The sequence below is a fragment of the Liolophura sinensis genome, chromosome 5 (assembly GCF_032854445.1).
Source record: "Liolophura sinensis isolate JHLJ2023 chromosome 5, CUHK_Ljap_v2, whole genome shotgun sequence".
Taxonomy (NCBI): Eukaryota; Metazoa; Mollusca; class Polyplacophora; order Chitonida; family Chitonidae; genus Liolophura; species Liolophura sinensis.
In genome coordinates, this window is record NC_088299.1 from 1282330 (window position 1) to 1309489 (window position 27160).

The 27160-nt window shown below is 38.9% G+C and overlaps 1 protein-coding gene across 1 annotated transcript; it reads left to right on the plus strand.

The window, feature by feature from the left end:
* Positions 1-416: 416 nt before the first annotated feature.
* Positions 417-27160, plus strand: LOC135465619 (lipid scramblase CLPTM1L-like). Its single transcript, XM_064742897.1, has 18 exons — positions 417-524; positions 4753-4965; positions 5931-6028; positions 6628-6814; positions 8444-8574; positions 10344-10416; positions 14323-14440; positions 15762-15856; positions 17228-17312; positions 18091-18194; positions 19309-19374; positions 19704-19754; positions 20503-20585; positions 20969-21003; positions 21703-21758; positions 22242-22286; positions 23567-23682; positions 25086-27160. Exons 2-18 carry the CDS (start codon positions 4813-4815, stop codon positions 25192-25194), a joined length of 1605 nt encoding a protein of 534 aa, XP_064598967.1. The 5' UTR covers positions 417-524; positions 4753-4812; the 3' UTR covers positions 25195-27160.

Here is a 27160-nt window from a genome sequence, read left to right on the forward strand (position 1 = left end):
ATACACAAATTACAGAAAAAAACACCCTAGCTGAAAGAAAGCAAACATTGGAAGCGAATAAGTGAAAACTTGTTGTTTGTCAAACTATCATGTTGTCAATCAGCAGAGCTGTCAATAGCAAGTAGTAAGTTTTTCTAGTTGTTTTATCCAGCTGTCGCCTTGTGTGGTGCAGGTTGACTTGTCTCATATGGCATACTTGCATTCTCAAGCTGTTGTATGGCATCTGTTGCCCTGAGAGGAAGTCTTTATTGTCCATTGTACGAGTAAGTGAGTGAGTGCTTAGGGTTTAACATGGTACTTAACAATTTTTCAGTCCCATGACAACAAAGGATAGCTTAGAGTGCATGTACGTATAACATGCCTCCTTGAACTTCCCGGTTTGACGATGAAGTGATCTTTTGTGTGGAGGTCAGAATCGACTCCGAAAGGTTGTTGTTGAAGTCGCACATCTGCGTGGTGTAACGTACGTGTTTCAAAACCTCTACACAGTTAAAGCTCTCTGTTTGTTTCTGTTACTAAGGCAGGTATGGCGCTTCATCAGTGTTGTGTACTTTAAGGTTCAAGAAATAGGCGCTAACATGGTTTTAATACTGTAAACATTGGTGACATCATCATACACGTCATGTTTGTTACTTACACAGGAGCTCTAATCTTATCTATCCGTGGCGTTAGCCCATTTGGTTTCTCAATACATTCATAATTTCGAGCAGTTGATTTTTGCCGATTCCTTAAGTTTAAGGCTTTCCCGATGAGGCATTTGTCAGAAAATGTACATATGTGTATTTGACTGTGTCTCTGTCCCTATTTCACACAGCACAACAACCAACTCCTTAAAATAAGACCCAGAGCACATAGAGTATACAGTTCAGACTATACACTAATTAAACCCATTCTGTTTATATGGCATTATCTTGTAAGACAATGGAACCAACAAGAATATGCAGATCTTTATAAATTTTAGTTCCTGAATGTAACTCTCGCACTGAGCAACACAAAGTGTTGGGAGATTTACGGAGAGAAACTGCTTCTAATGTGTCGGATCGATAGTAAGGAACATTTACCGCATCTTCAGACGCGCACTTTCAGACTTCCTGGACATAAATCAGCATCAAACAAGTGGTTCCCATAATCAACTAACCTGTTCTAAATCTCGCTGAACCAAAAACAATCCATGACAACCACACAAATTCACAAAGTAAATACATTTACAAAAACCGCCATCTTGTTCTGATAGTCATGTATACAAGTCACGTAATCAGTGTGAGCGTAGAAAAAAATATGGTCGTTCAAGGGAGATAATACCTATGGCAAGCATTATAGCAACACTAGATAAATGTACTCACCCATTTGGCTGATTCCCGACCGCAGATGGCGCTAATCACTTCAGTCTCATTCGTTCTCGCAAGTGATCAACATGGTAACAGATGGCTTCCAGTCGTAATGGGTGTGATATCTTAAAATGTATTTATTTTGTGAATTTGTGCAGTTGTCATGGTTTTTGGTTGGGAGAGACTCAGAACAGGTTATTTGATTATGGAGACCACTCTGTTGACATCGATTTGCGCAAGGGAAATTTTAATGCACGTGTGAAGATACAAAAATGTTCTCTACCATCGATCCAAAACATTAGAAGCAGTTTCTCTCTGTAACTCTCCCAACACTTTGTGCTGCTCAGTGTGGGAGTTACACTCCGTAAGCATACAAATTCTTAACCAAATGATGCACACTATGACACAAAACAAGCCTTGTACATCCCTCTATGGCTCATCCACATTTTTGAAAATTTCGGACAATTTCAGTGTCAAATTAATCATCCAAAGTGTACATTTTGTGTCGGGTACTTACATTTCTATAAGTGTTTAATGATATAAAATATGATCTTTCAAAAAGGAAAGGTGGAATGCCCTACATTACTTTTCCAGAATGAATTACTTACCTAAAAGGTATATTTTTCATTTTTTATGCTAAACTTGTCTTTAGTGCACACAAAAAACAACAGATTTCAGGCAGATATCACTTGCATAATATGATTAATCAGACTTAAGCTGAAAATTTGTGTTGGAGTTACTCTGGATGGGCCAAATAACATATAGTATGTAGTCACCTGTTTTTATAGGGAATAATTTTATTATATTTTTAGACCCATGTTCATATGTTAGGCTTGTTTGTTGAACACAGACGGCCGGTGCGGAAGTTAGAAAACATCATGATCGTCGCACATAATACCATATGACAGGACGAGAATTTGAGCACGTTTATAACAGCAAATACATACACCTGAGCCCTCTCAGTATACACGAGTGCTTGAATTCTTCTAATTTTTGAAACACCTGGCCTGCCAATTTTTTTTAGCCAGTACACATTTAATTGTACCTGGAATAACTAGTCTCTTTCTAGTTTTTTTCCACATGGTTAGTCCACCAAATGAAGAATATATTCAAATCTTCACTTTTCCAAAAAACTAGGAGAGAATTGTAATTCTTGTTGATTCCAGAAAGACTGAGTCAGAGAGTAACAGTACTTTATACCGTCCCAACAAATCCTGCCAACAAGTTTGCATTTTCTTATTTCCTATTTACTTCTCTCCTTCTTATATGTATGCTATTTACACACACAAAAGAACTGCCCTGTTTTGTCTTCATGAGCAAGAGGTTTTGGGTTGTTTAAATGGTAAAAGAGTTAGTGAGTGAGTGCTTGGGGTTTAACGTCGTACTCAGCAATTTTTCAGTCATATGACGACGAAGGCATCCTTAGGGTGCATATACGTGTAATGTGCCTCCTTGTTGCAGGACAGATTTCCACCGCTCTTTTATTTAGTGCTGCTTCACTGAGACGACTTACCAAAGTCAAGTAAGCCGCCCCGCCCGAGCCATTATACTGATACGGGTCAACCAGTCGTTGCACTATCCCCTTCATGCTGAATGCCAAGCGGGGAAGTTACAACTTCCTCTTTTAAAAATGGTAGAAGAATGAGAAGACGTAAAAATTTAACTGGTCAGAAATTTTCTTGACAATTGGGCAACACCAGTTTTATATTATGTTAATAATAAAAATAATTAAAACATCGAAAATGGAATAAAAATAAATCTGAAAATCCACATTTGTATAATTTTTTAATAATTTCTATGAAAAATAGTTATGATTCTGCCCTTCAAGCAAATATGAAATTGGTTTGGCGTAAATAGTATAAGTGTGACAAAGAAACCAATGTATTGTTGCGTTACTGACATGCCATGACATGATTTGCAGCTGAATACCGTATTAACTTTGGTTTGTTTCCCCTTGTGCTCTGCCCAGATTCTTCCCACCATAATGTTGCAGCCATTGTGTAAGGGAAATAGTCTTGGGTACGGTGTAAAATACCAATCAAATAAATAAATAGATAAATTCTTTGGTTTGCCTGGCCTCCATTATTTATTTCCCACAATTCAAATGCTGTTACAGTGCTTCTCAGCTAATTTCAGTGATCATGACAGGGCTGGATGTCTTATGATAAGTATGTCACTGTGGCTATAATTTGTTGGAGGAGGTGAAACACAGTGGGCAAATGTTAGATCAAAGGAAGCACAATGTTTATCTGTGAATTACAGCATTGCACAACAGGTATAAATGACTTAACAAATGCACTGAAAATAAAAAATGATGTAATTAAAATCAGAAATCACCCTAATTCCTCAACTTTTTCAACCGCCTGAGTGCAACCAATATTTTGAAATGTTGTAAGAGAACTGTGCGGAGTAGAGAAATAATTCAAACAGTTTCATGAAGCTTACACCTTTAATGACAGAAACAAGTCATGTTTAGCATCATTTTCATAATAATTATACGCATAAATACCACTGAAAAAAAGTGCTGTAGTGGTTAAAAAGGTTGAAGATTTACAGTAGCAGTTACAAAACCTCAATTATATTCTAGATTTTTAAGTCGCGCCTGAACAAGATTTGAAGACACAACATTGATCAAGAGCTTTGTTGAGTGTGACACTTTAACTGAATGAGCCAGCAAATGGCATGAGCTAATCAGCAAAACAAACCCATGTCCCTTTCAAAAGCCAGGTGTAACAGTATGCACGCATAACAGCCCCCAAAATATGATATCTGTATGTAATATGGTGTTTCTACTTTGTGAAATGGTTGAAGATGTCAAAATATGCCTGTATTAATATTAGAAAGGGGCCCTCGTTGTCTTAGACAGTTAAAAATATTGCTCACTGCAAGTATTCTTGAACAACGTGGCTGCATGTTCGACTCCAGGTTTCGCTGCCTCGGCTTTCAGTGAGAAGATCACTCAGGTACCTCATGAAGCGTGATGCTATACTTTGGGCTCTTCAGTTTCCCCCATCAATCAACCTGAATGCGGTCACATAAGTGAATTTTGGAGAAATAAGTAAATAACAGAATAAATAAATAAATAAACAATTAATTTTTAAAGTGCTAATCACAGAGTAAAATAAGTGTCCAAAAATATTTATTTGATTGGTGTTTTACACCGTACTCAAGAATATTTCACTTATATGACGGCGGCCAGCATTATGGTGGGAGGAAACCGGACAGAGCCCAGGGGAAACTCACGACCATCCGCAGGTTGCTGGAGACCTTCCCACTTACAGCCGGAGAGGAAGCCAGCATGAGCTGGACTTGAACTCACAGCGACCGCATTGGTGAGAGACTCCTGGGTCATTACGCTGCGCTAGTGCGCTAACCAACTGAGCCACGTTAGTCATATTAAATGTTTTTTTCTTTTCCTTTTCAGATATGAGAGTACATATATGACTGTGTATTGGACTGAAGGATAGGTTACAGACAGTTTACCATGAAGCCATCATTTACTCTGATTATATCGGGGTTGTTCGCTGCCTATTTAACACATTCTATTTGGACTATGTACACCTTGTTCCACCCATCCCAGTGCACAAGTCCAAAGCCTTGTCTGCAGCCATTCATTGCAAGCAAACCAGCATTGAAGGTGAATAACTAAGACATATACATGTATATCTGTTCATTTCAAAAGTATAATACTGGAAAATGTTATACCATGAAAGAACCATAGAATTGAGCCATTTACCACATACTAGTATCTCATCATTCTGTCTGGAATTTGTTTGCACTCATTGATCATGGAAATGTCTGAGCAACTTTTGTTAACATTTACCGTTGAAAAACCTAAAGTTTAAGCATAGCTTGCATCCACAAAAAAGTGTAACCATAGTCAGTTTGCATCCTTTTGTCTTGGAAAGGTCCAAGAAATGTTTGCATCCATTTATCACTGAAATATCCGAGCAATGTGTGCATTAAGTTAGAATGGGAATATCTAAGCAATGTTTGCATCCATTTATCATGGTTAGTTGAAAGCAATGATTGCATCCTTTTCAAAAGGGAATTGCTTAAGCAATGTTTGTACACATTTATCATGAATAGATGAGTACAGTGTTTGCATCCATTTAACGAGGGTCATGTCTAAGCAATGTTTGCAAGGATGAAACATTTCTCTGCTTAAGTGAGATGAGGGGATCAGTGAATTATTTCCAGTTGTTAGTTTTCAGTTTGAAAGTTTGCCAACAAGAGCAATTGAAAGCCATGATGCATGGATATTGGTTTGTGTATCTGTGTTTCAAGGTACTGTTAAAATCCAATCATGTTGAAAACATTGCTTTTGAATGACAACTTTCTTTGAAAAGCCTGAGAGAGATGATTGCTTTGTAACTTGGCATCCCTGTAAAGAAATAGGTGATCTGACAATGACAGGTGATTTCACAGTTCACATGTTGTTGTGAATGTAAAACAGCTACAAGGATGCATTCAGGTTGAATCTGCTTCTTGCTTGTGGCTTTTGTTGACTCTGCAGTGACAATAAGAAATATCAGAAATGTTTCATCAGACATTGTGCAGTTTTAATATGTTACCTTCAGACTGGTTTTATTGATTTTGTAGATGCATGTTTACACATCTCAGACTAAGAACATTAGAGAGGGTAAATTGAATCTCGTCTGGCAATATGACAACTTTTCCATTGCTGTACCAGAGACCAGGTAATTGTACATGTGAGTTATGAGAATGCATAGTTGGTTAGCATGTTAACGCAGCATAATGACCCAGAAGTCTCACCAGTGCGGACGCTGCGAGTTCAAGTCCAGCTCATGCTGTTTTCCTCTCTGGCCGTACATGGGAAGGTCTCCAGCAACCTACGGATGGTCGTGGGTTTTCCCCCGGGCTCTGCCCAGTTTCCTCCCACCATAATGCTGGCCACCGTTGTATAAGTGAAATATTCTTGAGTACGGCGTAAAACACCAATCAAATAAATATATAAATATAAGAATGCATGTGTTGCAATGTTTCACCCTAAGTTTGTACAGAATATGTATACTCCATCACATCAAGCAAATGCTTTCCATTTTGAACGTTTTACTCTGTAAAGTTTGCAGTATAATTTTGAGGGAACAAAGTCCTTTTTAAGGCCTTCCTTGTCTTTTGCTGGCTAGGGATAGATTTTGGTTTTAAACTGTATTGTATGTAAATTCCAGAGTAATTTTATTTCTTATGTACCATATCATAAATTTTTGACAGTATTATGTACAGAACATTTTTATCTGTCATATTTGTCAAAAAATTTTCTGCCTCTTGTTTACAGAACATTCAATGTTAGTATTCCTGTGAAGACTCGCCAGAATGGAACCTTATTTGCCCATGTGTTTGTGTTTCCTCGCGGAGAAAATCCACTTAGCTCTGTTCATCGATCTTATCAGTCATCAGCTCTGACAACATATACATATCCACGGTCTCAAACCTTCAACCTTCTTACTGAGGATCAATCTGCAGTAAGTCTATACACACCCTCCGTCCCAAAACTTGACCTTCTCAGTGAGGATCATTCTGGGGTAAGTCTATACAAACCCTCAGTCCCAAAACTTGACCTCCTCAGTGAGGATCAATCTGGGGTAAGTCTATACACACCCTCAGTCCCAAAACTTGACCTCCTCAGTGAGGATCAATCTGGGGTAAGTCTATACACCCTCAGTCCCAAAACTTGACCTCCTCAGTGAGGATCAATCTGGGGTAATCTATACACACCCTCAGTCCCCAAACCTGACCTCCTCAGTGAGGATCAATCTGGGGTAAGTCTATACACCCTCAGTCCCCAAACTTGACCTCCTCAGTGAGGATCAATCTGGGGTAAGTCTATACACACCCTCAGTCCCCAAACTTGACCTCCTCAGTGAGGATCAATCTGCAGTAAGTCTATACACCCTCAGTCCCCAAACTTGACCTCCTCAGTGAGGATCAATCTGGGGTAAGTCTATACACCCTCAGTCCCCAAACTTGACCTCCTCAGTGAGGATCAATCTGGGGTAAGTCTATACACCCTCAGTCCCCAAACTTGACCTCCTCAGTAAGGATCAATCTGGGATAAGTCTATACACACCCTCAGTCCCAAAACTTGACCTCCTCAGTGAGGATCAATGTGGGGTAAGTCTATACACGCCCTCAGTCCCAGAACTTGACCTCCTCAGTGAGGATCAATCTGGGGTAAGCCTATACACACCCTCAGTCCCAAAACTTAACCTTCTCAGTGAGGATCAATGTGGGGTAAGTCTATACACACCCTCAGTCCCAAAACCTAACCTTCTCAGTGAGGATCAATCTGGGGTAAGTCTGTATATACGCTCAGTCCCAAAACTTGACCTTCTCAGTGAGGATCAATCTGGGGTAAGTCTATACACCCTCATGAAACTTAACCTCCTCAGTGAGGATCAATCTGGGGTAAGTCTATACACCCTCAGTCCCCAAACTTGACCTTCTCAGTGAGGATCAATCTGCAGTAAGTCTGTATACCCTCAGCCCCAAAACTTGACCTCCTCAGTGAGGATCAATATGGGATAAGTCTATACACACCCTCAGTCCCAAAACTTGACCTCCTCAGTGAGGATCAATCTGGGGTAAGTCTATACACACCCTCAGTCCCCAAACTTAACCTCCTCAGTGAGGATCAATGTGGGGTAAGTCTATACACACCCTCAGTCCCAAAACTTGACCTCCTCAGTGAGGATCAATCTGGGTTAAGTCTGTACACACCCTCAGTTCCGAAACTTGACCTCCTCAGTGAGGATCAATACCAGTGTGTCAGTGATACACATGCTTTAGCTTAGCCCTAAAACCTCAGGTGCCTTCACTGATGATAAATCATCAATGTGTCAGTGACTGAGACAGTTTGTGAATGCATGACTCGTTGATCATAATTTTCTAATTATCAGTTTTCAGTATGAAATTTGGATTAACTTTATGTCAGTATCTTGTGTTCTTGCTCAATGTAAGTATCAGAAAGTAAGACAAATCTGGTTGTTAACCGCAAAATTTGTATGTGAGAGTCTATAAATGAGTACTTCTGTATTTTTTTTTTTGTTGGTTTTCATATTGTTCTCATCCTGTCTGTATTTGAATGCTTTTAGGTAAATGTAACAGAACCTGTGAAGATGAGGCCGGTGACTCACTGGAGACAGAAGCTTGCAATCTCTGTACTGGATGAAGAAGTGTCAATAGATCAGACTGCCATACCAGGAGAGATTTACCCACTCCTCAGGTGTGTTACAAGCTGACGTCTGCTACTAACAACTGACAGCTCTAAAACATCATATACCTGTGTGCATGTGCCTTCAAATCAGACTGCTAGCATCGGCTGACAGCGTGTGCTGCGGGCATTTGAATCAGATTCTCTCTGACATGGTCTTGCCATTATCAAGGATGTTTTATAAAGTACATGTTCGTACTTTCTCCTTGGCAGACCATTCAAATGTCTTGATTCAATGCTCTGCCGAATGATACCCGGTTTTCTGATATTAGTGAAAAAAGTACTTTCGGAAACAGGTACAGATTTTTATTGGTTAAAGTGCAGGTGTGTCTTAATCATTATTCCCACAACTTTACACACAGTGTCGACTTCTGTCCCTCGCACGTCCCCGAAAACTGGCACCATTGATTGCTCACAAGTTAACCATAAATAATCTCCAAACCCAATCTCCATCAAAGAATTCCTTAAAACTGGCCACATATTCACTTTCTTGCTTCGTTTAGAGCTGCGGCTGTCCTGTACTGTCACAGTAACAATGTGTTTCGTCTTACGATGGTACAGTCATTTCCATTGGTCTTTCTGGATTATGTTAATTGGTGATCTGTGTCAAATTTGTGTGTCGTTTCACCAGTGGTAGTAGATGGATGACTATTGTTCTGTACAAGAGGAGAGTATCAAGTACTGTTCTAGTGGAAGTGTGATAGCTAGTTCGGGAATCGCATTCTCTTCCTGACCCAAAACTAAAAACTGTAAAGTTACCAAAACTAATGAAATCCACTTGTATCCCTGCAGAAAAAACCACATTGAAATTAATATTTTTATTTTAATAGAATATACCTTGCTCAAGATTATTGAAGTTATGAACAGGAAATCACCAAAATGTATTTTATTTGTATTAAAACCTTGACTTGAAGCCACAAATGTGAGGTGATTCTCATAAGGCAGATTTACCGGAATCGATATATAGATGTATATTATCATTGAGGTAATGTTTATGGTGGAACCCACCCTTCAGTAAGAAGTCATAAATGTTACGGTTGTATTGTAAAGTTATTTATGGATTGTTATGCTACTTTTAAACAGAACTTGATATTGAAATCATCTTGTGCTTAAACATGTTAGATGATAACTTGACAAAATGAGGTACACTGTGATGCTGAAAGGGCGCAGACACATCGTTAAGGGTGCTTGCTTCTCAATTTCTATCAGGGGGGCCTCCGTGGCTCAGGTGGTTACCATGCTAGCGCAGCATAATGACCAGGAGCCTCTCACCAATGCGGTTGCTGTGAGTTCAAGTCCAGCCCATGCTGGTTTCCACTCCAGGTGAACGTGGGAAGGTCTGTCAGCAACCGGTGTGCCCGGTTTCCTCCCACCATTTTGCTGGCTGTCGTCATATAAGTGAAATATTCTTGAGTATGGCATAAAACACCAATCAAATAAATATATAAATATAAGAATGCAATTGTTGCAATGTTTCACCCTAAGTTTGTACAGAATATGTATACCATTAATTTCTATCACACATGATGTGCTTGTTGGAAGCTTAAATCAACGATTGCATTGTCTAAAGTTCAGTAAAACTTGGTCAGTAACTTTACTGCACGCACTGCTGTTTCCTTTATACATAAAGCTGACTGCCAGCATATAAATGAAAATGAAAGAGTCCGGCGAGGTTTAAGCAACAATCAGAAACATAAGTTAAATGAAGTTGAAAGGCAGATCACTGATATAAAAAGAGAATATTTAGGAACACATTGTCATGATCATGTATCTTGTTTCAGTATGTCTCGAGATGGCAGCTACTTGCCTGTACTCTACATTGATGTGCTGAGTAATAGGGTACGAGATTTAACTGTAAGTGGTTATATTTGAAAGTATTTTTGTTTTGTTAAAGGACAAGACAGCACCCGGCTAAAACATATTTCAATCGAAAGCAGGATACTCAAGCTTTCTAAAAAGTATCATACTTTATTATTTTCATGACATTTCACTGAATAACATGTGGAAGAAAATGATAATACTGCACAAATGGCCAATGTACATGTAGCCAAAGGGCCCTTTCACAAGGTGTTGTGACTAACATATATTCAGCGATAGCATACCTTATCAGCCCAAACCGCATTCATCTCACCGAATACATTTTCAGTGATGATCTTTCAGTGGATATAAAAATTAGTCAGGTGCTGTCTTTTATTTTAAGATAGAGTTTTCCATTAATTTACTATTTGGGAACTATGGAAAGCCTACTTACATTTGGACTCAGACAGATAGTCATAACAAACTCCTTGCTACACACATTCTCACCTGCATGCATACTCGTACAGAAAGCCGTAACAAACTCCTTGCTACACACATTCTCACCTGCATGCATACCCCTACAGAAAGCCGTAACGAACTCCATGCTACATTTTCACCTGCATGCATACTCCTACAGAAAGCCGTAACAAACTCCATGCTACATTTTCACCTGCATGCATACTCCTACAGAAAGGCGTAATGAACTCCATGCTACATTTTCTCCTGCATGCATACTCCTACAGAAACCGTAACGAACTTTTTGCTACATTTTCACCTGCATGCATACTCCTACAGAAAGCCATAACGAACTCCTTGCTACATTTTCACCTGCATGCATACTCCTACAGAAAGCCATAACAAACTCCTTGCTACACACATTTTCACCTGCATGCATACCCCCTACAGAAAACCATAATGAACTTGTTGCTTCTCACATTTCCACCTGCATTCACACTCCTACAGAAAACCATAATGAACTTGTTGCTTCTCACATTTCCACCTGCATTCACACTCCTACAGAAAACCATAATGAACTTGTTGCTTCTCACATTTCCACCTGCATGCACACTCCTACAAAAAGCCATAAAGTACTTATTACTTCTCACATTTCCACCTGCATGCATACCCTTACAGAAAACCATAATGAACTTGTTGCTTCTCACATTTCCACCTACATGCACACTCCTACAGAAAACCATAATGAACTTGTTGCTTCTCACATTTCCACCTGCATGCATACTCATACAGAAAACCATAATGAACTTGTTGCTTCTCACATTCCCACCTGCATGCATACCCTTACAGAAAACCATAATGAACTTGTTGCTTCTCACATTTCCACCTGCATGCACACTCCTACAAAAAGCCATAAAGTACTTATTACTTCTCACATTTCCACCTGCATGCATACTCATACAGAAAACCATAATGAACTTGTTGCTTCTCACATTTCCACCTGCATTCACACTCCTACAGAAAACCATAATGAACTTGTTGCTTCTCACATTTCCACCTGCATGCACACTCCTACAGAAAACCATAATGAACTTGTTGCTTCTCACATTTCCACCTGCATGCATACCCTTACAGAAAACCATAATGAACTTGTTGCTTCTCACATTTCCACCTACATGCACACTCCTACAGAAAACCATAATGAACTTGTTGCTTCTCACATTTCCACCTGCATGCATACTCATACAGAAAACCATAATGAACTTGTTGCTTCTCACATTTCCACCTGCATGCATACCCTTACAGAAAACCATAATGAACTTGTTGCTTCTCACATTTCCACCTGCATGCACACTCCTACAAAAAGCCATAAAGTACTTATTACTTCTCACATTTCCACCTGCATGCATACTCATACAGAAAACCATAATGAACTTGTTGCTTCTCACATTTCCACCTGCATTCACACTCCTACAGAAAACCATAATGAACTTGTTGCTTCTCACATTTCCACCTGCATGCACACTCCTACAGAAAACCATAATGAACTTGTTGCTTCTCACATTTCCACCTGCATGCATACTCATACAGAAAGCCATAATGAACTTGTTGCTTCTCACATTTCCACCTCCACAGAAAGCCATAATGAACTTGTTGCTTCTCACATATCCACCTTGCTTCTCACATTTCCACCTCCACAGAAAGCCATAATGAGTATGTCACTTCACATACAAGTATCTGCAAGTGGGCAAACATTTTGCTTAAGGTATTTTATAGGTTTAACTTGTGATAATCCTGAGCCTAGTTTCCAAAGCTTTTATTACAGAAAGAAAAAAAGAAAATGAAACATATGCACAAACATTTCGCAAAACATTGAACAAAACTTAACTATATCAGACATCAGCTACAAGTTATGGCAAATTCCACAGGCGCCCATAACCATATCTGATGGAAGATATCCCTAACCATCTTTAGCTATCATGTATCATTAAGGCAATATTCTATATCAGACAGAAGATATCTATAACCGTCCGCTACATGTATCATTAAGGCAACATTCTATATCAGATGGAAGACATCCATAACCGTCCGCTACATGTATCATTAAGGCAACATTCTATATCAGACAGAAGATATCTATAACCGTCCGCTACATGTATCATTAAGGCAACATTCTATATCAGATGGAAGATATCCAACCCAGTATTTATCTGTAAATTAAACAATATTCTATAACCGCTGAATTATGGTTTACCCTCAGCATATACATGTACATATGCAAACTTAGGTATATCGCATCATTATCTTTGCAAAAAAAACAGCTGAAGATATGGACAAATTTAACCTGTCTCCTGCGAAAGTACAGACTTGCAGGACTACACACATCTAATCCTACATGTCTCCTGCGAAAGTACAGAGCTGCGTAAATATGCGTGCTAGAATTTAGGAGACCTCACCTTCATTCTTTAGTAGCCTGCTAACCCCTAAGATCATCACCGAATAAAGAACGTCAAAAAAAAAAAAAAATTTGAATCCTATGTAATGACAACAATATGCCATTTGAAAATAGTGTCATGTGACATCTGTGCTTTTGATGGAACATGTGTTTAGCCCTGTGTATTTTGTAGACTGGAATTAGTGAGTTATTGTTGACTCAAAGCTGATATCTGTGTTGATAAATCTTGTGGTAGGGTTAGCATTCAAAATGAGCTGAGGCCTCCTTGGCTCACTTGGTTAGCGCGCTAGCACAGAGTAATAGCGGTCACTGTGAGTTCAAGTCCAGCTCATGCTGGCTTCCCCTCCGGCCGTACGTGGGAAGGTCTGCTGCCAACCTGCAGAATGTTGTGGGTTTGCCCTGGGCTCTGCCCGGTTTCCTCCCACCATAATGCTGGCTGCGGTCGCATAAGTGAAATATTTTGAGTATGGCGTAAAACACCAATCAAGTAAATAAATCAAAATGAGCTATCTTGGATTGGCAGATATGCAGCCTAGTGACAAGATGGAGGTAACATGGTTTAAGCGCGCCTTGGCCGCTATCACGGGTTAGTTTTTGTGTTCGCATCAAAGTTGGCAGGTTGCTAAGGAATGATGGTGTAGATGTAGCTACCAGTATATATGATATCAGTACCAGGAGACATGCAGTAAGTACCTGAGTTGCGAAGCAGCAGAAAAGTAAGGATGTATGAATAGGCCAAAATCGGTTTATCAAATACTGGAGGGAAAATAATTGAAAAATTAGACCATGTACAAGTACTTGGCATGCTTGGTATTTGCACATGTATATTTTAGTGCTGTTTTGCTTTGACATGTAAAATATCAACTATAGTCCAATATGAAAAGCTCAGAGACCAGTATTGTTAAAAGCTGGTCGAATATATAATTACAAATTTACGAAAATGTAAAAGTAAGTAAATAAATGCCTGCTGACTTACACAACTGTCAAATTATAATTTTAATGAGATATTTGGATTACATTACTTAGATGTACTGATGTGTTTCCATTTTCAGCCGGTGAATAAAACTTCCCAGAAGTTGCCTTTGGAGATCAGTTACACCCCTATATCATTCGGGAAACTGCGATTATGGAGGAATATGGAGGAGTCCATCAAAATTCTTCAATCACTGGGTCAGTGTGAAAGTGCATGTATTTCAGAACCCCCTTTGGTAAGGTCTGTTAACAAGTGGAAAGAAAAAGTACAGTAGTGCGAACGTGGTTGCATTTCCATGAACTACATGTATCTCCATTGTATCGTTGTTGTGTTTACAGTTTCTGAGATAGAGGACTGTTTTAATGTAAGGGAATTCTCTAACTCAGATTCTGCATGTGTTATACTGTGTTTACAGTTTCTGAAATAGAGGACTGTTTTATTGTAAGGGAATTCTCTAACTCAGATTCTGCATGTGTTATACTGTTTACAGTTTCTGAGATAGAGGACTGTTTTATTGTAAGGGAATTCTCTAACTCAGATTCTGCATGTGTTATACTGTTTACAGTTTCTGAGATAGAGGACTGTTTTATTGTAAGGGAATTCTCTAACTCAGATTCTGCATGTGTTATACTGTGTTTACAGTTTCTGAGATAGAGGACTGTTTTATTGTAAGGGAATTCTCTAACTCAGATTCTGCATGTGTTATACATGTACCTGATTGACCTTAATTGGTTCTCAGTCAGGATATGTGGCTGAGCAGTTTGGATTGATCTGACCTTGTACAAACATGGAAAAGTCATATGAGAGCCAAGGGATTTGCCAACAATTTGCGCCCTATTATAGGATATTGCACACTGAATGGTGAATATCATAAATATGGTGATTCGGGGGTTATCATTTCCATCATTTCCACCTTTCACAAGAAGATATTTATGATATTCAACCTACACTGTGCAGCAGTCTGTGTATTATTTCTATTTTGACACTTTCATGATTTTGTGTATTTGAACAAGGTTAAGCAATGTTTTTAGCTGTTCATCTTCACAGACTTGTGTATGTAGCATGACATCACACATGACATCTTGTACGTCTTTTCATGTCTGGTTGCGTGACGTAAGAAATGTTAAAAGTTGACTGAACTTGTATTATGATGTCATTCTCGGATTAAAACGTCATAGAACAAAATGTTTCTTTTTGACGTCATGGCATCGGGGTGTGTAATAACAAAAGTGATATCTAACTCTAGCCAGTGAGAAATCACTTTTTTATCAGTGTAGGAATCCTGACATTTCACCTTTTTATAAATAACAAAAAGTTAAACCCTGTTTTCAAATTTAACACGCCTTCTTGTAGAGTACCTCTAGTTAAACAGACACGATGGTGGAGAAAATTTTATAATTGTGGCGGTAGATTGTAGATGTGTTTACACATGTTGTTTGCTAAAAGTGTTAGGCCTTGTTTCACAAATATATAACAAGAGCAGCCAGTTAACACAAAATTTGTATTTTTTCTGTGCAGGGTTTTCAGAGAAGGATACAGATGAAATCAAAGGGATATTTGCAGATACAAACTTTTATTTCCTAATTCTGACATTCATTGTGGCTGCTGTTCATGTAAGTCTATTGTGTAATATAATATCTAATGAAACCAGCAAAGCTAGCAGATAATCAAAGGATATATGTCAGTAGAAACATACAACATGCATTTGATATAACAGGAGATCATGGATCAAACCTGGTTCAGACTGTAACAAAAGAATTTAATAATGGTACTTGTTGGTGCCAGATATTATTAAGTATGATGTGAAAAAGCAAAGCATTCAGACATGTACATATATCAATTATATAATAAATATTTATTTATTTGATTTGTGTTTTACGCTGTACTCAAGAATATTTCACTTATACGATGGCAGCCAGCATTATGGTGGGTGGAAACCGGGCACAGCCCGGGGGAAACCCACGACCATCCGCAGGTTGATGCCAGACCTTCCCATGTACGGCCGGCGAGGAAGCCAGCATGAGCTGAACTTGAACTCACAGCGACCGCATTGGTGAGAGGCTCCTGGGTCATTACGCTACGGGCAAATGTAATAAATGATAGATGATAACTTCTTCCTCTGATATAACAAAGTATGTGACAAATCTCTCTGAAGGTTTGCTGACCTTCATGAACGTTATCCCATGGAAATCAAAAATGCTCAGTTAACATTAGAAATGCTGTTGAGATATTCAAAGTGACATCTGTCATAAAAAGCATTCAAAAGTTAAGCAGTTGTATGGAGAGCTGAAACCCTTGAACTCACAGCGACCGCATTGGTGAGAGACTCCTGGGTCATTACGCTGTGCCAGCGCGCTAACCAACTGAGCCACGGAGGCTCCCCTATATAATAAATACATAAAATTTATATATAATAAATACATATACATAAAATTTATATATAAATACATATACATATAATTACTATATAATAAATACATATACATATTATTTTTCTATAATAAATACATATACATATAATTTATATATAATAAATACATTTTGAACTACATGGGGGATCATGTATACATATATTGTTGAGAAAAGATACACTAAGACTATTATAAGACACGGGTATGGGATCAATCTGTAAAATATCCGCCATTCTGGCCTTATTAAGCATATTGTAATAAACGTACGCAAAGACAGTATGTAGCTTCACTCAGATCAAATAGTGCCTGACAAATGGCACATGCAGTTTGCGTTTTACAAACGATTAAAAATTAGGCAACAGGGAAGCAGGTGACTAACTCTTCATACTTTGGGTATGCATAATAAAAAAAATTATAGTGCAATTCAGCTTTTGTAAAAATCACCTTTGTCTCAAATGGAAAACTCAGAAATTTCATAAAGCGATACGCACAAGTACATTGTATCAGGCTAGTTTTGCAGAAAATAATGTAGGGGAAGTCAAGTGGATATATGGATTGCAATTTTTCTTTCAGTTGCTTTTTGACTTTTTGGCCTTCAAAAATGACATTAGTTATTGGAAGAATCGAGAGACCATGGTTGGACTGTCTACCCGAGCAGGTATGAAGCGGTGTCAGTTGTAATATGATCGCTTTTTGACAGAAAATTAACAGCCAAAAGAATTGCCCAAGGTCTTTCGTAAAGCATCACCATATCTTGAATCATTCTGATGATGGAGTATGTAACTTTTTACACATATCTGAGGCAGAAGCATTGCTAAAGAGTATTTGTTGTTCATGAGGCAGAAACATTGGCAAAGAGCATTCTTTGTTCATGAGGCAGAAACATTGTTAAAAAGTGATCTTTGTTTATGAGGCAGAAGCGTTGGTAAAGAGCATTCATTGTTCATGAGGCAGAGGCATTGCCAAAAAGCGTTTTTTGTTTATGGGGCAAAAGCATTGCTAAAGAGTGTTCTTTGTTCATGAGGCAGAAGCATTGCTAAAGAGTGGTCTTTGTTCATGAGGCAGAAGCATTGCTAAAGAGTGCTCTTGGTTCATGAGGCAGAAATATTGCTAAAAAGTGTTCTTCTCTCATGAGGCAGAAACATTGCTAAAGAGTGCTCCAGGTTCATGAGGCAGAAATATTGCTGAAAAGTGTTCTTCTCTCATGAGGCAGAAACATTGCTAAAGAGTGCTCTTTGTTCATGTGGCAGAAACTTTGCTAAAGAGTGGTTTTTGTTCATGAGGCAGAAGTATTGCTAAAGAGTGGTCTTTGTTCATGAGCCGGAAACTTTGCTAAAGAGTGGTCTTTGTTCATGAGGCAGAAACTTGCTAAAGAGTGATCTTTGTTCAATAGGCAAAAGTGTACAATGTATTTGTGGGTATCGTGTGTTTTACAGTTATATGGCGTTGTGTGAGCACACTGATCATCTTTGTCTACCTGATGGATGAAGAGACGAGTTTGTTAGTGTTAATACCAGCTGGTATAGGCACACTGATTGAGGTGAGAGCAGTGTTTTGTGTGTCATATAAACCACAACCAGAATCGTAAAACCAGCTTGATCCATACATAAGCTTTGTATGTATTTATAGTGGGATATAAATTCTCTAGGAGCAGGTCGGAGCAGAGTGGTAAAATGTGCTTGCCTTTTAATGTACAAGGTATGGATTCAGTCCTTTAGCAGATATTTTGAACACATATTCCCCAGCTCCCACTATTTGTGAGGCCTTAGTGACAATAAGCAGTCAGCATTTGTTGAAGACCACTTGTCTTCCACCAATATGATGCGTCGTAGGTGAGAATGTTGGTCAGTAACTCGCCAAAGGTTGATGGTTTTAGCTGAGCAATACAGTTTCCTCCACCCATAAAACTGACTGTCATTTTATAAGTGAAAAATTCTTAAGTATAGCTTTAAACATCAATGAAATAAATAAATACATCCTCTGAATTAGCTTGCTGGTGGCTCTAATTCCCAGTGATAGTCAATTAACACAGTGGTTAACTTGCCTCTTGTAAATGTTGAGAGTACCTGCTGCGTAATTTTCAGAGCTATGAATGTACTACAATGTATGTATCTGCTCATGGTTGTCTTTGATTACTTTATTTTACACTTACATGTAATGTGTTGAATGTGTTGCTAATACCAAGGTTATTGGCTTACATGTAATGTGTTGAATGTGTTGCTAATACCAAGATTATTGGCTTCCACAGATATAGGATATAGCTTGGGGTCTGTAAATATTTTGTTCACATATTATTGGTATACATGTAGCAGCCGTCTCACATTTGGACAGAATGAAAAATTTGCAGTGACTCTTTTTAATGATAATGATGTGGTTGATGGTTACTGAATAACTCTCTGTGAAGTTTTTTCCCTATTATGTGGTATATTGAAAAGATAGGCATGTTCATACTTAGAATTACATTTGTTCCATTTCCCCAAATATCCATCATTTATTGGGTTGAGTGTCCATCAACGTTTTAGAGAAACATACATGTATTGTTTGATCACAGTTCATATTTCTACATGTATATGTCAATATTGTCTGGTTCAGCTTTGTGTTTTGCATTAATATTCAGAGAAATGTTTACATCCAATCTCTTTAAAAACATTTAGATGTGGAAAGTAAAGAAAGCATTTAAGGTGAAGGTACACTGGACCGGATCAAAGCCTTCAATAGAAGTAAGTGTTGTGTGAAAATGTTCATTACAATATGTTAAAAAAGTACTGCTTCGTGAGTGTTGAGCAGACAAATATGTTTTCATTCCTGTCTATGTTATAAAGTTCTAACAGGTACATGTACATACATTTTGTATTGGATGTGCAGTAAAAATGACTATAACATGCATTTAAAGATATTTATTGAGGTCATTAATCCATTAATCAATTTGAATCAAGTCTGTGTTCAGATAACTAATAAACATTTTGGTTTTAAAAATAGCTACAGGGTATTAAACCATACCTTATGATTACCTGGAGAATGTGCTAATACAGTTTGTTTTCGTTTCCAGTTTGGTGGGACTTCAGATAAAGAGAAGGAGACAAACCAGTTTGATTCTCAGGTTGGTGATCAACTAAAATTTAAATACATAATTATACCATCTTTTCACTCAATACGTGAACTAAAGGGCCGCAGGAGTGGGTGGTAGCAAAGTAGTTAAAGTGCTTGCCTTTAGTTCCTTGGACACATAAGGTGTGGGTTCAAACCCATCCTTGAACACATAAGGTGTAGGTTCAAACCCTTCCTTGGACACATAAGGTGTAGGTTCAAACCCATTGAACAAATAAGGTGTGGGTTCAAACCCATCCTTGGACACATAAGGTGTAGGTTCCTCTTGGCCCTGGGGATAATGCTTGTGGGATCGTTTGCAGAATAAAACTGTTGTTGAAGACGACTTCTCCTCCGCTTGTAGGGTGTACATATCTGTATGTCATATCTGTATGTGAGAAACTGTGTCATAACTTGCCAAAGGTCAGTGGTTTACCCTGAACACTACTGTTTCCCCCATTCATAATACTGACCAGCATTGCTTCTTCACATGCACACTGTCAGTGCTATTCATCTCTTCACAGGCCATAAAGCACCTGAACTGTGTGCTGCATTCGCTGTGCCTAATCTGGAGCAGTCTGTTCTCTGTTATACCTCCAGTACACGCTTGTCTGACCTGTCAGTGCTCTTCATCTTTTCACAGGCCATGAAATACCTGTCCAATGTGCTGTATCCACTGTGCCTAGCTGGAGCAGTCTATTCTCTGTTATGCCTCGAGTACTCACTTGTCTGACCTGTCAATGCTCTTCGTCTCTTCACAGGCCATGAAATACCTGTCCTATGTGCTGTATCCACTGTGCCTAGCAGGAGCAGTCTATTCCCTATTATACCTTCAGTACAAAAGGTTGGTTTACTGTCTTAGCTATTCCAGTATTTTAGGCCTTTTGGTTGTTAGCAGTGAATGAAGTAAGTATATGTAAGGAGCTGAAATGAATGTACAAAACTTTAATCACTTGAAATCCTAGCATTGAAAGTAAACGTTTGAATAGTTTAGTTCATCATGTGGTTTTTTAGTCTTTCATACTTCATGTGACATCAGAAAATGTTATATCTATTCTTTATGCCATTCACTGAACAGCGGTCGCATTACACCTGTGAGTTATTTAGCTTGCAAGGTTAAAGACTAAAGTATGAGTACAACAGTCCACTCATTTTAATGTATCAATTTCTCATCTTTAGCTCTGATAATGTAATCTAAGCTGATGTGTAGTTTTTGTTTTCTTGTAGCTGGTATTCATGGTGTATAAACAGTCTAGTTAACGGTGAGTCCTGCATACTGATCAAAGATATTAGCTACAGAAATATCTCACTTTTGCCCGAAGACATAAAAAGTGAAACATATCAAGTTTAGAAGATGACAGGAAACATGGCGGTGACAATATTACCTGGTCGTGTTTATGATATGAATGCTTGTGTCATTGTCATACATGTACCAGACATCCACCTTCATGTTACATGTCACACAACGAAGAATAAGGTCATTTGTCTGGACAATAACTTGGACTTTTTCACATGCATTCAGACATCTCATATATTTTTGCATAAAATAAAATGTGCACTGCAGCCATCATTTCCTGGTAGTTTAGTTTTGCCCCGAAAATATTCTTGAAAACGGTGATGGATTGCGTTGAAACTGTTAAAGTGGGCCATGGACTAGAAAATTGGAGTGGTGATGGAGCAATAAAATAAAAATGAACTTTGTATGCGTTTTAAAGTATCAAAAAGGTGCCATTCCATTTCCTGAACTAAGCACAATTGTGATGGCAAATTATCAGTGAATAATTGTAAACAAACAGTAAATAACAACTATGGAGGAGCAAGTGTAATTTTTTGCATAAGCAGTAATATTCTATTGACCTGATTTTTTTGGCTCTGACATTTATAAGTATAATTATCAGTATAACAGAAAAAAGATATGAATACAGAGTTATTTTATGTTCTGGTCTTTGTTTACTTTTCAGGTGTTTATGCATTTGGATTTTTGTTCATGCTGCCACAGCTGTTTGTAAATTATAAGGTATGGAAAATAAGCGGGGCAAAAGTGGCAATACGCTTTTAACTTAAATGTGACCTGTAAATTTGTACATTTAATTTGGATGCATAGAAGCATAAGGGAACTTCATCATTCAGATTCTTTATGTGAAATGCCAAAGACAAAAATTACAGAAGACTGACACTTTATGATGGCTCATAGACATGGATTGTGCAGTTCGCTGTTTTATAATAACATTGTGGACTGATGTAAGTTGACGGAGGTCTAAAATAGTATAAAGCGCAATACGATGCTTGTGCCTTGGCACTGGACTAATTTCATTGGCTAGGAAAGTTATAGTGCACATACCAAAGTGCCAGAGTTTACCTGGGATCTCTCACCATCAAAGCTGACTGTGTTTAAGAGAGGGCTAATTTTCTATAGTGTTCAGAGAAATTCAGACACTGGTATATCTGGATAAATATAAAAGGTAAATAAACTTAACTTTAATGTATATTTTGATTTCAGTTAAAATCTGTGGCACACCTGCCCTGGAGAGCATTCATGTATAAGGTAAGTAACTGATGTCTGTGTACAGCTCTATGTAAGGCTGTATAAGGTGGTTCAGTGCCAGCCTGCAATGTAGGACTGGCCATGTAGGACTGGCCTTGTAAGACTGGCAATGTAGGACTGGCCATGTAGGACTGGCCATGTAGGACTGGCAATGTAGGACTTAGAATCCCTGTATCAGGACTTGGTAGCAATAAGGCGTGGGCAGCACTGACAGATCCTACATGTAGACTGTGCAACTTTACAGAAGACAGCTTGCCAAAGTTTCATCACCCTCTTGCCAGTGCCCCATGGTTTCCTCCACACCTAAAACTTACATTTCCTAAGGAAAATATCATAGAGCATTCTTAAAGGTACTATGTGACATTTGTCAGAAAATGTGCAGACCTCAGGACTTTTTGTCCCTGTTTTACCTAACAACCAACCCATCAATGTAACCTTCAAAAAACCTGGAATTATACAGATACTGTCCCTTATAAACAGGCATATATGGGACTCTGCTAAGAATTAACCCACATAAGAATTAAACCACTAGAAAATGAAACAACCTATTAAAATATAGTGTATTTATTTATTTATTTATTCATTTATTTGATTGGTGTTTTACGCCGTACTCAAGAATATTTCACATATGGTGAGAGGAAACCGGGCAGAGCCCGGGGGATACCCATGACCATCAGCAGGTTGCTGGCAGACCTTCCCACGTACGGCCGGAGAGGAAGGTAGCATGAGCTGGACTTGAACACAGAGCGACCACATTGGTGAGAGGCTCCTGGGTCATTACGCTGTGCTAACCAAATGAGCCATGGAGGCCCCATAATATAGTGTAAGTTCGAAAATTGAATAGGTGTGTGGTAGTGCAGCAAGACACCAATAATCCCTGAGTAACAATACTGAATCTTCCCATGGCCGAGGATAGGGTGCAGTAGCAGGGCAGAAAATCCAGTGTTCAGGAAAAATGCCTGACCCATTATCGTTTGTCGGATCCAACATTTCGCTTGTCAGTATAGACACAACAATCCCTTATGTAATCCCTACTCAACCTGACCCGCCAATTACACGCAAAGTTGATTTCTGTCAGACTTGTGTTGCAAAGAAATTCTCATGTAATACAGTGTGTTCAAGGGGTAGAATTGATGACATGTGACCAGATTTGTCTAAGTACATGTGCTTGTATGGTGGGAAGTTGGGGACCTTTTGTGTTGTCCTGTCCATAAGGTCAGTTACAGTTCCCTGTTTAAACAACTGCCTTCATTGTAAGTAATATGTGATTATCTTTTCAGGCCTTTAATACATTTATTGATGACATCTTTGCCTTTATCATCACCATGCCGACGGCCCATCGCCTGGCTTGTTTCCGTGACGACATTGTTTTCCTTGTGTACTTATACCAGCGCTGGTAAGATTGTACCTTTGTATTCTAGTAATATCAGTTGGTCATTGATATGTGGACGTATGTAGCTGCTGTGAACACACATGGTCATAGTTTAATAGTAAATAAACAGTTTGTTTGCTGATTATCAAAAAACATGGTCAGTGAGTTTGGGCAGTCTGGATCAGTTTTTAAGATTTAGAAGTCATCATCTGTGTTTGATTTTACTACAAATATTCTTCTCCTTTAAAGTGGACATAAAGTCTGCCACTGTATACATATAGAAAGAAAGGAAATATGGCACAGGTATCACAGAATAATATTTTTTTAAAATTCTGTAAAGTTTTGGTGGTTTTGACTAGGTACACATGTAACTGAAAAGTGTGCCTCAGCCATCTTCATCCCAGAGCATCTTGGGGGTAATGACTAGGTACACATGTAACTGAAAAGTGTGCCAACCATCTTTGTCCCAGAGAATCCTGGTGGTTATGACTAGGTACACATGTAACTGAAAAGTGTGCCAACCATCTTTGTCCCAGAGAATCCTGGTGATTATGACTAGGTACACATGTAAGTGCAAAATGTGCCTCAGCCATCTTCATCCCAGAGAATCCTGGTGGTTATGACTAGGTACACATGTAACTAAAAAGTGTGCCTCAGCCATCTTCATCCCAGAGAATCCTGGTGATTATGACTAGGTACACATGTAAGTGCAAAATGTGCCTCAGCCATCTTCATCCCAGAGCATCCTGGGGGTAATGACTAGGTACACATGTAAGTGCAAAATGTGCCTCAGCCATCTTCATCCCAGAGCATCCTGGGGGTAATGACTAGGTACACATGTAAGTGCAAAATGTGCCTCAGCCATCTTCATCCCAGAGCATCCTGGGGGTAATGACTAGGTACACATGTAACTAAAAAGTGTGCCTCAGCCATCTTCATCCCAGTGCATCCTGGTGGTTATGACTAGGTACACATGTAACTAAAAAGTGTGCCTCAGCCATCTTCATCCCAGTGCATCCTGGTGGTTATGACTAGGTACACATGTAAGTGCAAAGTGTGCCTCAGCCATCTTCATCCCAGAGCATCCTGGGGGTAATGACTAGGTACACATGTAAGTGCAAAATGTGCCTCAGCCATCTTCATCCCAGTGCATCCTGGTGGTTATGACTAGGTACACATGTAACTAAAAAGTGTGCCTCAGCCATCTTCATCCCAGTGCATCCTGGTGGTTATGACTAGGTACACATGTAAGTGCAAAATGTGCCTCAGCCATCTTTATCCCAGAGCATCCTGGGGATTATGACAACATACACATTCTTCTAGAAATGCAGATCCCAAAGGCACTATGAATCCTGAATTTCGTGTGCATTACTAGAAATGTGTCTCTGCTCATCCTGTATTAAAATGTTTATATGTTATCATTTCAGGTTGTACCCTGTAGACAAGAAGAGAGTGAATGAGTATGGCGTATCCTATGGTGACGAGGATTTAAACGAGCAATCAAAAGCAAATCCGTCAAAATCAAAGAAAGATTAAAGACATCTCAAAAAACAGCTGATTTAGCAACAGATTGTGAAGTGGTGTCATCTATGCATTGTGGGCCTTCAAGGGGCGAATGAGTTGGTCACATCATGAGAGTGCTGTATACATCATACTGTTAGTATCCATACGACTACTTTTTTGTATGAGAAGCTAAATAAATGCCTAGATGACAGTGCTGGTCATGGGGAGATCAAGGGTTTCAGTTCTTCGTATAATTGCTTAATTTTTGAACGCTTTTTACGACAGATGTCACTTTGAATATCTCAACAGCATTTCTAATGTTGACTGAGCATTTTTGATTTGCATGGGTTAACATTCATGATGGTCAGCAAACCTTCAGAGAGATTTGTCACATACTTTGTTATATCAGAGGAAGAAGTTATCATCTATCATTTATTACATTTGCCCTTAGCGTAATGACCCAGGAGCCTCTCACCAATGCTGTCGCTGTGAGTTCAAGTTCAGCTCATGCTGGCTTCCTCGCCGGCCGTACATGGGAAAGTCTGGCATCAACCTGCGGATGGTTGTTGGTTCACCAGGCTCTGTCAGGTGTCCTCCCACCATAATGCTGGCCGCCATCGTACAAGTGAAATATTGTTGAGTATGGCGTAAAACACCAATCAAATAAATAAATAAATTACATTTGCCTGCACCCTGCTTTTCATCACACTTTCATGATGAGTTAAGAGATTTTCACAGGCACAGTGATTTTCCTGACCATTTAATGCATGTAGTAAGTTTGTCAAACATCAGCTCAACCGTTATGTTTGCAAACTTGTGTGCAGTACTATGACATACCAGCACACACAGTTTGCACTTTGCAGTATCACGTGTCAAAATTCAAACTAGCATTAGGCTAAGGCTCTGTCGCCATGGTAATATGTGTAGTAAATTTGTCAAACTTCAGCTCAAAAATTATATTTACAAACATTCATGTAGTACTGTGACATACCAACACACACAGTTTGCACTTTGCTGTATCATCTGTCAAAATTCAAACTAGCTTTAGGCTAAGGCTCCGTCGCCATGGTAATATGTGTAGTAAATTTGTCAAACTTCAGCTCAAAAATTATATTTACAAACATTCAAGTAGTACTATGACATACCAACACACGAAGTTTGCACTTTGCTGTATCGCTTCTCAGCATTATGTGAAGTCTTGGCATTTTGTCAACACGGGAACCTCCAGGGGGTGGGTTGTAATACAGGGCATGCTTCTGTCCAGACCAAATACAAATTTATTAGGGGTCAGGTTTAAGAGAAGAAAATATACATTAATACCAATTTATAATGTATGTGTGATAGTATTATCCAGTCAGTGCCCTGGCTCTTATCACCGGCCCGGATAGCACAGTTGGTAGAGCGTCCGCTTCGGGGCCGGTAGATCCAGGATCAATCCTTGATCGAGTCACACCTAAGACTTTAAAAGAGGAAGTTGTAACTTCCTCGCTTGGCGTTCAGCATGAAGGGGATAGTGCAACGACTGGTTGACCCGTATCAGTATAATGGCTCGGGCGGGGCGGCTTACTTGCCTTCGGTAAGTCGTCTCAGTGAAGCAGCACTAAATAAAAGAGCGGTGGAAATCCGTCCTGCAACAAGGAGGCACATTACGCGTACATGCACCCTAATGATTCCTTCGTCGTCATATGACTGAAAAATTGTTGAGTACGACGTTAAACCCCAAGCACTTACTCACTCCCTGGCTCTTATCAGTTTGAAGTCAAATCTTCGACCAAATTCAGTGAATTGGACATTTGTAACCTGCAAGAGGACAAACTGTCTTATTATTTCTTTGTCAGTAATACGTCATGAGATGCTTTTAATGAAATCTAAATATTCAGTTGTTCAGGGCAAGCACAAAAATAAAATTTGACCAATTTTCAGAATGGTTTGTGTCATTTTTTTGCCAGAAGTGAAGATATTGAATTTTTGGAATTTTACTACTGAATTCTCATACTCT

Coding starts and splice junctions, on each gene's coding strand:
- LOC135465619 (XM_064742897.1), top strand. CDS start 4,813: ATGAAGCCATCATTTACTCTGATTATATCGGGGTTGTTCGCTGCCTAT. Junction 10,417..14,322: donor ATAGGGTACGAGATTTAACT/GTAAGTGGTTAT, acceptor TTCCATTTTCAG/CCGGTGAATAAAACTTCCCA. Junction 22,287..23,566: donor GGAGAGCATTCATGTATAAG/GTAAGTAACTGA, acceptor TTATCTTTTCAG/GCCTTTAATACATTTATTGA.